This window comes from Gymnoscopelus microlampas (genome assembly GCF_963454915.1).
Source record: "Gymnoscopelus microlampas genome assembly, chromosome: 8".
Taxonomy (NCBI): Eukaryota; Metazoa; Chordata; class Actinopteri; order Myctophiformes; family Myctophidae; genus Gymnoscopelus; species Gymnoscopelus microlampas.
The window spans coordinates 22,326,788-22,340,672 of record NC_139945.1 but is presented as its reverse complement, the minus strand read 5'-3'; the positions used below and the strand labels follow the sequence as shown (position 1 = coordinate 22,340,672).

The following is a 13,885-nucleotide window of genomic DNA, read 5'->3' as shown; positions in this document are numbered from 1 at the left end:
GATACCTGGAACGCATCTGTGTCACTTTAGATGTCTTAAGCTATTCAAAAATAGCAGATATACAAGCTCATAGCGCGGCACCGAGTGCCGCGCTATGAGCTTGTAGATCTGCTATTTTTGAAAAACCTTGACTTTTTTTTTTTTATTTTTTTTCAAAAACTGTTAAGATTTAGATTTTTTTTAAAGAATCGCCTCAGGTCTTAATGGGTTAATGGGTTAAAAGCCATCAAACATTCATATGACCCTCAGCGCTCAAAAGAGCGCTCTGGACCACATTAGTTGGGAGAGTGTGCCGTCTTGTGTGCAAGATTTGAGCACGTGCTTCGATTGTATTGCTTGTGTGAAAAAGTAAAGCTCACACAAGCATTGTCTGAGTACGATTGTCTGTCGCTGTGTTGTTAAGTGTTTGAGTGTGTGCGCGCATAATGTGCACGTGGGAGCCTGCAGGGTGACTTTTCAAAACGCCGCTTGGCCCTAGACAAAAGCCTTTCACAGATCACATGTGACTACAGTAGAGCCAGGAGGGAGCTATCAGTATTGTGTGGGTCTCCTTCGATTAGCGTCAGCCCCCCCCACTTCCCTCTGTTTTCCTCTCCCCCTCCCCTGTTTCTCTTTCTTCTTCTGAAGAGGTCTGCTTTGGCCAGCGGCCCGGGAAGACGTCCTAATACCTTACTATCGTGCACGCACCCGCACCCACACACACACACACACACCCTCCCACCTCTGGATTGATCTGTGAATGATCCATCGCTGTATTATTCCATGCGTACGTTTGTGTACGTTTACGCAGTGGTGGAAAGTAACTAAGTACATTTACTTAAGTACTGTACTTAAGTACAATTTTGAGGTATTTGTACTTTACTTGAGTATTTCCAATTTCCAATACTTTTACTTCTACTCCACTACATCTCAGAGGCAAATATTGTACTTTTACTCCACTACATTTATTTGAAAGCTTTAGTTACTAGTTACTTTTCAGATATACATTATGATGTTATGAAACATACATTAACCACTTTAACCCTATTTTATACCTAAGCTATTTGAAAATAGCAGATCTACAAGCTCACAACGCGTCGCATGGCGACGCGTTGTGAGCTTGTAGATCTGCTATTTTCAAATATTTAGTACTTTTACTTTTGGTACTTTAAGTATATTTTGATGCCAATACTTTTGGACTTTTACTTGTAACAGAGTATTTTTATATTGCAGTATTGGTACTTTTACTTAAGTAAAAAATGTAAGTACTTTTTCCACCACTGACTGTGGGCCTCAACGCTGACTACATCTGATCATACGTACATATGATCATACCTTACAGCGCCAGTCTGGCTCGCCTCATCCCAGTCACCTCCAGGAATCTAAAATCGCTCACAGAGATAACGCCAAGTGACAGGCAACGGAACGGACAACAGGGGCCTGTCCAGTCAAACCTTACGCTTCTCTATCAGATAGCCCCGAGCTGATGATGGGAGGCAGCTGCGGATCAGCCTTTGCATCCGACTGTCACGCCTCTGTGTGCGCGCGCGCGTGCGTGCCCCGTGCACTTTTCTTTAACCCATTGAGACCTGAAGCCGATTCTACATGTCTCCTAAATCTCAACAGTTTCCTGAAAAACGTATGTTTCTATATCAGTGGTGCTCAATCTTCTTCATGTCAAGGACCCCCAAAATTATATGTATTTGGCCGCGGACCCCCATCAAAATATTTTGTTCCAGGGTCCCCCCAGAAGCAACGATTTGAGTTAAAAATGTTGGCTTTAAAAATATATATATTCAAAGATTTGCACACATTTTCACGATTTTTCAAAAATAGCAGATATACAAGCTCGTAACGCGGCACTCGGTGCCACGCTATGAGCTTGTATGTCTGCTATTTTTGAATAGCCCAAAGTGTAAAATAATGCTTTTTAGCTCAAATCTAAAAATGACACAGTTCCAGTTCCTTAATGGGTTAATCGGCAATGTCTAACGAGGACGGCGAGGGAGCCAGTCTCTCTCTCTCTCTCTAAGAGAGAGAGAGAGAGAGAGAGAGAGAGAGAGAGAGAGAGAGAGAGAGATCGAGAGATCGAGAGTGGATTTCAGTGAATGCCACAGTGGAAGTTGAGTCATAAGTGTTTTGTTTGTGGGTCAGAGCGTTTACATCACCCACTTAACCACTTAAGCTCCATGTACTTCATCATCATATGACGTATAGCCAAAAAAAAATAGCCAATCTACAAGCTCAAAACGCGCCGCAATGCGACGCGTTTTGAGCTTGTAGATCGCCGCCTATTTTGGAAAAAGCTTTCGCCTATGCGGTGACATGCCCAAAAAACAGGGATTGCCAGGTTGAAAGTGGTTAAGAACACCAAGCATGAGCAATGAGAGTACGCTTTCAGAAAAAAAAAAACACCGCCTTGCCTCACCCTTCCCGATGAGCACGCCGATCTTGGAGTCGAGCAGGCGCTCGGCGCGGCCGCAGTTGCGCGTCACCAGCTTGAAGACGGGCAGGAAGGGGCGCACGTCACACAGCCGCCGCGTCTCGTCCTCCAGCTCCTCGTGCACGGCCGCCTGGTTGACGCACTCGAACATGTGGCTCTCCATCTCCCCCAGTGCGGGGAACAGCGGGAACATCTGGGCCTGCTTCCATAGGAGCTGAGGAGGAGAGGAGGAGGAGGAGAGGAGGAGAGGAGGAGGAGGAGGTGGTGGTGGTGGTGGGGGACAGAGTGGTTAGTTCCTTTTTTAACTGGTTTTGGTGTTTAAATGTAGATTGTCACATGTCACTGTAAAAACCAAAAAGGAAAAGTGGCATGAAAACACGGCAGGCTTATGATATAGTACAGTAGCTACTGGTGCTAACTATTAGGAGCATTGGGTGCCAATTAACCCATTATTAAGACCTGGAACGCATCCGTGTCATTTTTAGATTTCTTTGGCTATTCAAAAATAGCAGATCTACAAGCGCGCAGCGCGGCACCGAGTGCCGCGCTACGAGCTTGTAGATCTGCTATTTTGGAAAAATCTCGACAATTTGTGCAAATCTTTGAATATATGTATTTTCTTGAGCGAACATTTTTTAACTCAAATCTTTTCTTCTGGGGGTCCCTGGAGGCTGGAACAAAACATTTTGAGATGGGTGGGGGTCCGCAGCCAAATACTTATGATTTTGGGGGTCCTTAATGCCTGACCACTGATATAGAAACAAACGTTTTTCAAAAAACTGTAGGATTTAGAAGACATTTATAGAATCCCCAGAAGCAAAGATTTGAGTTACAAATGTTTGCTTTAAAAAAAAAAAAACGAGCAACAGCATTGCTCCTGAAATATAACAAACTTTAGTTTGTACCACTTTCTGTGTGTTTAAGTAAAAAAAAAAATATTTTAGAAGCAATGCCGTTGGGCGGACCTTTATTATTATTTTAAACCGTTACTTTTTGTCCAGCACCAGCCACTGAACTGAATGTGTGCAAACCCGCTTCTGAACTAAGAATAAAAACAACACACGACGACGACGACAACAGCAGCAAGACCCTGTGGGTCATGTATAATGCATATGTAAAAGACCCTGTGGGTCATGTATAATGGCATTTGTAAAAGACCCTGTGGGTCATGTATAATGGCATTTGTAAAAGACCCTGTGGGTCATGTATAATGTCATATGTAAAAGACCCTGTGGGTCATGTATAATGGCATATGTAAAAGGCCCTGTGGGTCATGTATAATGGCATATGTAAAAGGCCCTGTGGGTCATGTATAATGGCATACAGTATGTAAAAGGCCGCATGGCTGGAAACAAACATGATGACACAGATCATGGCTGAACCAATCAGGATGTGAATCACCATCCACCAGCACACCCCGGCATGATTCATGTACGCATGTCCCTGAAGCACTGTCACCATGTCTGTGTGTGTATGCGCGCGTGTGTGTGTGTGTGTGTGTGTGTGTGTGTGTGTGTGTGTGTGTGTGTGTGTGTGTGTGTGTGTGTGTGTGTGTGTGTGTGTGTGTGTGTGTGTGTGTGTGTACATTTATCATAAACTCAAAGAAGGCACATGAAGGAACAGTGCACGTTTGCCCTCAAAACAAATATGTGCCTTTTCAGGAACACCCATGATTTTACCATGACGCTATACCTCCACATGGATAAACAGGCCACCACAAAACTTACATAGACAGAGGACGCAACTATGTGACCTAACAATGGCCTCATGATATCCAAATGATGTAACATTCCAGCGAACAGTCATTTACATGTTCTCTGCCATGGAGTTAGTCATTAGCATTGCCTGCGCAGTTATGATCCATTTCTTGAAAGCACATTGAAAGATCATTTTAGCATCTAGGTTCAAGTCATGGCAGGTCTCTCCAGTGGGAACGTAATGAGCACATTTTCTCAAAAACGAAAGGATCTCGCACAATAACAACTCCTCGGAAGGAAGATGTTTTGTAACGTCCCAATTCCTGTAAAACACCATGAATGTTCTCTCATAACAGAAGAAGTATTCATTCGTCAGCTCATTCGTCTAGGTGTGTGACAAATCATTAAGTGCCAGGATTAAGCGCCAGGAGATGGGTGCTTGGACAAGCTTCTGAGAAATGGAAAAATTATCATAAAAATAATGATAAAACGCTGGCACACTCAGACTGGTTTGATGAAGAGCGTGTAGCTCGAAACGTCACAGATTTCTCTGGTGCGATAAAAGCACTTTATCATTGGAGCCCTACAGTGTGAGAGTTATTATCATTTTAATAATCATTTTTCCTGCACTGTTCGTCGCTCAGCAACTGCCCAATTTTGGGTTTGTGCATGTCTGTCAGTCTTCTTCTTTTGGATAAGCTTCTGAAACATCCTTCACACCATCCGTCAGACAGCGCTCAATCCGACAAGGCTTAATTAATAGATTTTTAGAAGTTTTCAAATAATTGGAGAGGAGTAAATGTACAATATTTGCCTCTGAGATGTAGTGGAGCAGAAGTAAAAGTATAGACAATTGTAAATGCTCCAGTAAAGTAAAGGTACCTCAAAAATGTATTTAAGTACAGTACTTGAGTAAATGTACTTAGTTACTTTACACCACTGCTGACAGTGGCAGGAGGGGTTATGCCTCCCTCCATATCGCTCTCCTTTATGTAATGTCACGCCTGGATGATTTATCATTTTCAGAGCTTTCCCTAGCGTCTCTCCTTGCTGGCCCCAGGAGATGGGTTTAACTAGATCTCACATATGCAATGCCCACCCTGCACACATGTGCACGTGGGCATTGCGGGGGGTGGGGGGGTGGGCCGGGACGGATGCTTGGTATCAAGAATCCAAAATGCTGGGCAAGAAACTCGAGGAGAGTCATGAGAATCTTGAACTTGCAAACGGGTTCTTCTTTGGCGTGAGCTCATAGAGGCAGAAAAAAACAACAACACACACTTCTGTGAATCTTTTTCCTCTCATCGCAACTCAAAAATCATGTGTAAGAGAGCCATATGAGCCATACATTTGATTGATGTTTCTTAATTGATGATGTCACCGCAGGGCTTGGTCAAGGACAAGTTGCCTGGGTATTTAAAAGGGCTGTTGCCAGTGGCAGAGGCAAACCAGTTTTCAACTGTGTCTCATGTGAGCTGGAGGTCTGTGTGCGTTTGAGTGTTTATTCACTCAACTCAACGGACACTTGTGGACATCAGTTTATATGGAGCACACATCAGGACTTCCTCGGCAACCAGTAGTAGTGCCAGAAGTATACGACTTTTGACACTACACTTAACTCACTGAGTGCCAGAATTATTTCTGGCTATTTCTGGCCAGTGTGATTTTTTTTTCTTTCTAAGTTTTTTCTTTCTAAGTAAAAAAAGTGCTATACAGCCTTTTTCAGTTATAAGTTAAACAAGGAGTGGATGGAGCTGCAAATCTTCAGATGATGATATTGGGTTCTGAACAAACAAAACAAAACTTTTTTTTTTTTTACAGTTTTTTTCAAAAACACGTGAAACACGTGATTGGCACGTTGCACCATAGCGGTAAAACACGTGAAACACGTGAATGGCACTCAATGAATTAATAGCACCTCAAATATAGGACTTGGGTGCTACATCATGGGAGTTCATTTAAGTCTGATAGGTTTTACTGTGTACATGCACAGACTCAGACTGACTATTTACTAATCAGGACCATCTCTGCAGGTGCTAAACTTCCTCACAGTTCCTCTCTGGGAAAACATGTTCTCCGTGCATGTGCATTTGTCCGTATAGTACATGTTTTCAACACCTGTGAGAAATAAAATCACGAGAGGATGTTACGAGTTAAAAATGACGCGTCACTTAGGGCTGAAATATCTAATTTGCATACAGGTGTTGACATTAAAACTGACAATCAACTGCGCCACGGCATTCATTTGAGTTTTACAAAAAAAGGGCACAGTCTCATCAACTTGAAAATGCCACATCATCTGAGATGGAGGTTAAACAACCTTCAACCCCCATCTCAGCCCATTACCCGCAATCTGGCATGATGTCAGGAGCTATTTGCATGCCGTGAGCGCTAGCCACTCGCAAACAAAAACAAACTTGCCAAGGAGCAACAGCCAGCTCTGTCAAAACAAGCATTAGGCAACGTCTAGCCGACCAGCTGACTCTGTGTTTGTGTGCATGTGTAACGGGTGGTTTAGCCTATAGCTTGTTCTTTTTCCTACTGGTACAAAGCCCTGCAGGCCTGTGAACGACAGCACTGCAAACAAGAAGCAGTTCATCTCGGCCAATGTGCAAATCATACTTTGGAAGTGCAATGAGTTCAGCTAAGAATACAACGTGACCTTTAAAAAATCCATTAGAGTCACACATGAATGGTTAACACTTTATAATAAGGGACATCTATTAATGGGTAATTAACCATCTCTAAATGGCTGTTATATACCTTATATACTTCGATGACATGTTGTGAGCTTGTAGATCTGCACTTTTTGCTTTGGAAGGTTACATTTTGCCTATAATGACGTGACCAAAATAGGGATGTATGTGGCTTACTATTAAGTAACAACATTTTTCCCATCATCATCCTATAATTCTACAAAGCTCTGTGGCTCTGTGTGTGCGTCTGTCTGTGTGTGCCCCCAACATCTCTTCTGCCCGGTTCTCCTCAGTGGCTGGGGCAATTGATCTGCATTTGCACACAGCCATTGACCATTGCCATGTGCACGGAACACCGAAGCCCGTTTTTCGCTTTCCCCAAATGTCAGCTGTTTATTAGCGTTTTTGTGTTCGCTGGCTCCTGTAGTTGCCAGATCATGTGCGTGAAACAAGCGCCGGTGTTGCCACATCCGCAAAACAAGCGGACCATCCGTGAAACAAGTGGACCATGAAGTGCGCGTGGGTGCTCATATCCCCCGACGGGTATGGTAGGGTTTTAGGCTATAGGTCTGCATCCCTACCTCTACTGCAGGGGTCTTCAACAGGGGGTCCAGGACCCCTATGGGGTCCTCACAGCTACTATAGGGGGTCCACCAAATCTTTGTGAGAGAGTCTTTTTTTTTTTTACATTAACCACTTGAACCCTAGCATCCCTATTCTGAGTGGAACATTAGCCGAAAATAGCAGATCTACAAGCTTACAACGTCTCGCGCTGCGAGGCGTTGTAGATCTGCTATTTTTGGCAAAGAGGTATAGAGGTGTAGAGGGAAAAACAAAGAGGGAAAAAAAGTTGAATCTGAAACACAATTTTATACAATATAGTGGGGGTCCCTGCTTCATCTCTCTCTCAGCTAGGGGGTCCTTGGGCTGAAAACGTTGAAGACCCCTGCTCAACTGTATTTCACCATTTAAGAAAAACAACTATTCTTTCTGTACAACTGTGGAGGTGTTGCCGAGTAAGAGTGTTTGGACCATTAATTAGCTTGTTCACAGTCACAGTGCGCAGCGCTAACTTCACTCACAGTCTGCAGTGCTAACTTCAGTGTGAAAACGTGAGCGTCATTGAGGGCTGCCCAGCCCTCCCCAGCAGTGTTGATTTCGTCGACTTAAAACTATGACGAAAAATGTCTTAGTCTAAAACTAAGACTAAATATATTGACAATTTCATAAACAAATAAAAACTAGATAAAAAAAGTTAGGGGGGGACGAGTGGAGAAGAGATCCAGTAGAACTAAAAGACAAGTCATGTTATGTTTGGTTGCGCTCAGGTGTTGCACTCTGAAAATAGCAGATCTACAAGCTCACAACGTGTCGCAGCGCGACGCGTTGTGAGCTTGTAGATCTGCTATTTTCAGGATGCAACAAAGTGTAAAATCAGCCACTACAACACCATCAAGGCACCGCCAAAACACAGTCGACTAAATCAACTGTAGATTGACTAAATCGACTAAAATCTTATGATATTTAGTCGACTGAAACTAGACAAAAATTAGAACATTTCAGGTGACTAAAATATGACTAAAACTAAATGGAATATTTTATTCAAAAGACTTTGACTTAAAGGAGACATCCGGACATTTTAAGTGTTATCTTTGATGTGTCGCTAATCACTCACCAACATTGAAAGGGACGTAGAGTTATTCCCATTGAGTCCCCTTCGTCCAGTCTAACGACCCCCTCCGTTGGCATAATGGGAGCAACGTCCCTTTCAATGTTGCTGAGTGATTAGCGACACATCAAAGATAACACTTAAAATGTACGGATGTCTCCTTTAAAACTACATCAAAATGTGCTGTCAAAATCAACGCCGCCTCCCAGTGTGCGTCCGTCCGTCCGTCGTCTCTCACCAGTTTGATTTGCAGGATGGTGGCCTCGCGGGGGACGTCCATCTGGATGTAGATGCCGGTGGGCAGCAGGAAGTCCATGGTGACCAGGGCGGGGGCGTGGCCAGTCAGGGGCGAGTGGGCCGCCCACATGTCCAGGAGGTCCGTCATGGCGGGAGGCATGGCAGTGGGCGCAGCACGCCACCTCAACCATAAGGACCTGAGAGAGAGAGAGAGAGAGAGATGCCAGGTTTAGTTTAACGTGGTTCATGTAGAAAATGGGAAGATAGTTTGATTCGATTTGAGACATAATGCTGTGTCAATGAGTTCCCTGTACACCTGTGATTTTTAGCAGCCTCTGCTGGTCATTACCGTCACTGCAAGCCGTTTGTTTATTACTGCGTTACCCAGAATTCCATTCGTTTTCACCGGAAGACGGAAGCGTTTCAAAAAGCGCTCTTTTAATTGTTTTATACGATCTGTGGATCGTTTCTCTTAGCCAGTGGAGCTTTAGTTACCGTGAGCTGTGTTTTCTTTTTCTGTTTTTTTTTTTTCGTTTTTCAAATCATACAATCTGTTAAAATCAGCCTGAGTTTCCTTGTTATTAGCGCAGTAGTTCCTGGCCAAACAGGAAACCGGTGCATTTCCGCTTCCATTTTCCGGCCAGATGATGACGTCATTTTCGCGGGACAGTCAACCCCGACCATGTTCAATAGAAAATATATAAATAAAAGGCTTTCGGGGGTGAAATTCATGGAGTGGGTGTTGTGAAACATTTGCCACTCACAAAAGATATACAATTTAACTTTAGTTTTATTGAAAAAGTTACCTAGCATTACTTTAAGTAAAGGTATCGATAACTGCAATGTAGAGATACTCAGTTACAAGTAAAAGTACGGAATTCAAAATTTACTTGAGTAAAAGTACGAAAGTATTGGTATCAAAATGCACTTAAAAGTACCAAAAGTAGAAAGTACTCATTATGCAGAATGTCCCATTTCACAAGTTTTCAAATGTATAAAAAGCATTTGAAAATAGCAGATCTACAAGCTCACAATGAGTCACATCGCGACGCATTGTGAGCTTGTAGATCGGCTACATTCAAACGGACGAAATGTATATAGGGCTGAAGTGGTTAATGTACGTTTTGTAATAATAATCAAAATCTAGTAGTAACTAAAGTTGTCAAATAATTGTAGTGGAGTTAAAGTACAATATTTGCCTCTGAGATGTAGTGGAGTAGAAGTAAAAGTACCGAAAATTGGAAATACTCCACTAAAGTAAAAACACATCAAAATTGTACTTGAGTACAGTACTTGAGTAAATGTAGTTACTTACTTTACACCACTGAACATAATAAGTAAATGCAAATAATGAAATACATAATAATGAAGAATGAAAATATGAGTAACTCATTTGTTCCAATGTGGTTTGACTGGTGAATGACATGAGAGGCTGTGGTGGCTGTGAAAGCAGGTTTGACACCGTACCATAGCATGTCTGGGTTGAGTTAACAATCAGTTACAACTTAATGACAGGGTCGCAGTGAGAGTCCAGGTTAAACAAGGTGAGCTCACAAAATAACAGTTTAACACCTAGTAATAAGGCCAAAGCAGAGGTTTGACTCATGCATGCACCACCTTGACAAAAAAAAAACACCTCAGCTAATCTCAAGGCAATCAGGCTTCTTGTTATGGTCGCTCTTCAGCTGATGTTCTGCTGTAGCCACAATACACACATAATGACATGCTGCTGGCTGAACACGCTATAGCCTCATTTTTTTTTGTATACTTTGAATAGGCTCTATGCACAGCAGCCATTTTGGAGAAAAATTGGGCCTCTTCTGACTTCCTTCACAGGTGTTAGCAATGATACTAATGAAGGCTCTGTTCCATTCTGGTCAAACAGAGTCAGGGTGCTGATATTGTGCATGTTGGCTCACTAGAAATACTAGTGGGTTTCAAAGTGTGGTCCAGGGACCCTCATGGTTCCTTGAGAGCGTGTAACTCTGAGAGTGTACAAATGGAACCAAATGGACCCGGGAGGGTCCATTTGGTTCCATTTGTACACTCTCAGAGTTATAGGGGTCCTTGAAATTAAAAAGTTTGAGAACCACTGTGTTGCTTTAACGCTTTATGTAAAGCACTCTGAAACGCCTTGCTGTTGAAGACTGTACTACACAAATGAACATGTCTTGCCTAATCTGGGGGAAAGAATTGACATTTTTCCTAATTCCTGAAACAATCTTTAGGAAGACTTAGCCTAGGATCTGTCAGGGGTATACAAAAGAGCATTATGCTCATACTGCATTATGAATCTAAAGGTGTTTAGTTTATCTCATCTTACACACATTGCATCAGGGGTGATGCAACTTTGATGATGGAGAGGGCCACTATGTTTCCACACTCACTCCAGAGGGACAGACACCGCTTATCTCCATATTTAAACTTTTTTTTGTAAATGAATGCCGTACTTTACCATTCTTATGTCACACAAAAGTAGCAAAAATAGCCGATCTACAAGCTTGTAGATCTGCTATTTTTTGCTATTTTTGAATTGGGATCCTGAATAAATTGTTGCCATTTTTGAATTGGAATCCTGAGACGTAACATTTTGATTTAATTTCAAATGCATTTGTATGAACTTAAATACAAATAAATTGGACATAAAGACAATATAATTGTAATAGTAGTCATTAAGCTACTGATATAGACTGGAGTAATTAAACCGGGTCATGTTTGCATGTTTGGAATTGTAACAGCTGATATCAATACTATATCAGTATTCCCATATTAACCTGCGGGCCGCAGTAAGTGAAGGTGGGGGCCGCATGTGGCCCCCGGGCCGCCAGTTGCCCATGTATGCATTAGATGTTTCAAACTTGGAAGTTCTTCAAAGGCTCTGGTAGAATAAATCAAGCACACCATAAAAAGTGTAACATGATATCTGAGCAGATGTTTTTTTTTTTCTTCTTCAGGTCTGCCCAATGCTTTGCTACACAGGCCCACGTCAAACAGGACAGGACAGGTGGATGCTGCAGTACCGCCATGTTCCTGCAGGGGCAGCGCCTTGTTGTGCTGGGTGCGGAAGGGGATGGGGGGGGGGGGGGGGAGAGAGATAGAGAGCTGTAACCTTACTTGGGTGCGGGCCAGCGCTCAGAGGAATGCCCACTAAGCAAACAGCAGAACAAAAGGTCAGTCTGCCCTCTGCTCATCTGACAACCTAAAGCTGCTCCTGCTGCTGCAGCACCCCACACACACACACACACACACACACACACACACACACACACACACACATATACTTGTGAGGACATCAACATTTTAGGATGCCAATTTCCTTTTTTTAACCCGAACACTAACCTTGCACACCGAAAATAGCTCACAACGTTCTATATCTGCTATTTGCGGTGTGCAACGCAACTGCAGGCATAACTCTAATCCTAACTCCTAAATGCCTAATCCCAACCTGGATCTTTTCCCAATTGTAGACCTAACTCTAGAAATCTTTCTTTTTAACCATAAAACCACCATTTATCTTGTAAGGACCAGGTAAATTGCCCTCACCATGTCCATTTTCCATATTCTACTATACTTGTGGGACACTTGGCTCTAACAAATAGCCTGTAGTAATGCATGCAAGCACGCACACACACACACACACACACACACACACACACACACACACACACACACACACACACACACACACACACACACACACACACACACACACACACACACACACACACACACACACACACACACACACACACACACACACACACACCAAAGTCTATAGCCTTAAAAACGTCAAACATGAAAACACACACACATGCACACGCACTCTGATGCACACAGTCACACACTTTTGACCGTTGCCACGGTAATTATCAGATGGTGCTGTTCCCTTCTGTGTGTCATCTGACTCCATCGTAATAGCTGCTGGAAATCATTTCATGTGGCAGCCAGAGGTTGGCTGAAGTCTTGAAAACGTAGGTGGTGTGAAAAAAAACTCGCAAAAACAAACACGCAAAAACACACACACACACACACACACCCCCACTGAATGTTTGGGAAGGTTTGGTAAACTAGCCCACAAGCTGGTTTCCATGCAAGCCGCGGCCGCCTCGCCTCGCCACAGCTGGCCTGCGCTTCCACTTGTCTCTTTCTCTCTCAATTGCCTGGCGCTCACGTGTCCATTAACTCTATCACGGCTCCATCTCCATTTTGGCTCAATCTGCCCATTAAAAATGACTTTCTCCATTGCCTCTAATGGCTCTTCCCCCTCGGTGTTAAGTGGCTGTGTGAGCCGCAGATGGGCCAGTGCTATGCCATGTGGCTGGGGCTGGCTGGCCCGCTTGGAGCCACTATCTTGGCCACTTAACATTATCTGCTCCACAGTAAAACACACGGTGTTACTTTAACTCAGAGAGTGCACAAATGTAACCAAATGGACCCCGTAATGCAAACGGTAATGGTGCTCGGTCTGAGTGCCGTGCCGCACAAGCTGTGGATGACTGCTTGCGGTCCCCTTTTGTGAAATGTCTTTAAAAATGGATTGCGATGCATTGTGAGCTTGCAGACCTGCAACATGTTTGAAAGTGTATATATTCTTTGATAAATCTTGATAATGTTGGACAATAATTACTTGTCCAAAATAGGGACGGCGTGTTCAAAGTGGTTGAACTAGCAAAATAATCATATGCATTCAAATTGTGATGTTTATATAAAGTTGTCCGAGTAGCTCAGTGAGCAGAGCGCTCACTCATCTTTGACCACAAGGTCCTGGGTTTGACCCCGGGCACTGCCAATTCAGTGTATTAGTTTGCTTGGCTTGGGTAACTAAGTTGTGCGGTAAGTACTGGAGGCTGATGGTGGGTGTAGCGCTCCATCTCCCAGCATGTACTGTACAGTACACACGTAACGGTTATGTGAACGTTACGTCACCCTTAACACAACAAGACTTTTTTCGCACACACACAAAATCCGGGAATGCATCCGTGTCATTTTAGACAAAATGTTAACATTTGTACAAATCTTTAAATATATTTATTTTCAAAGCGAACATTTGTACTCAAATCTTTGCTTCTGGGAGTCCCTGGAACAAAATATACATCTGTAAAAATGTTTTCTAAATCCTAACGATATTGCTATATCAGTGGTGCTCCAACTTTTTCATGTCAAG

The 13,885-nt window shown here is 43.1% G+C and overlaps 1 protein-coding gene across 5 annotated transcripts in view; it reads right to left on the bottom strand.

Annotated features, from left to right (window-relative positions):
* Window positions 1-13,885, bottom strand: part of pik3cb (phosphatidylinositol-4,5-bisphosphate 3-kinase, catalytic subunit beta) — a 120,672-nt gene that overhangs the window by 53,425 nt on the left and 53,362 nt on the right. For all 5 annotated transcript variants that reach the window (XR_014601373.1, XM_084065442.1, XM_084065443.1 and 2 more), the window contains 2 exons: window positions 8,723-8,918; window positions 2,408-2,636 (listed from right to left, as the gene is read on the bottom strand). Coding sequence is in view for 4 of the 5 variants with exons in the window: in XM_084065442.1 (XP_083921568.1) it covers window positions 2,408-2,636; window positions 8,723-8,881 (388 nt within the window). In the remaining variant the exon portion in view is untranslated. The remainder of the gene's footprint in view (window positions 1-2,407; window positions 2,637-8,722; window positions 8,919-13,885) is intronic.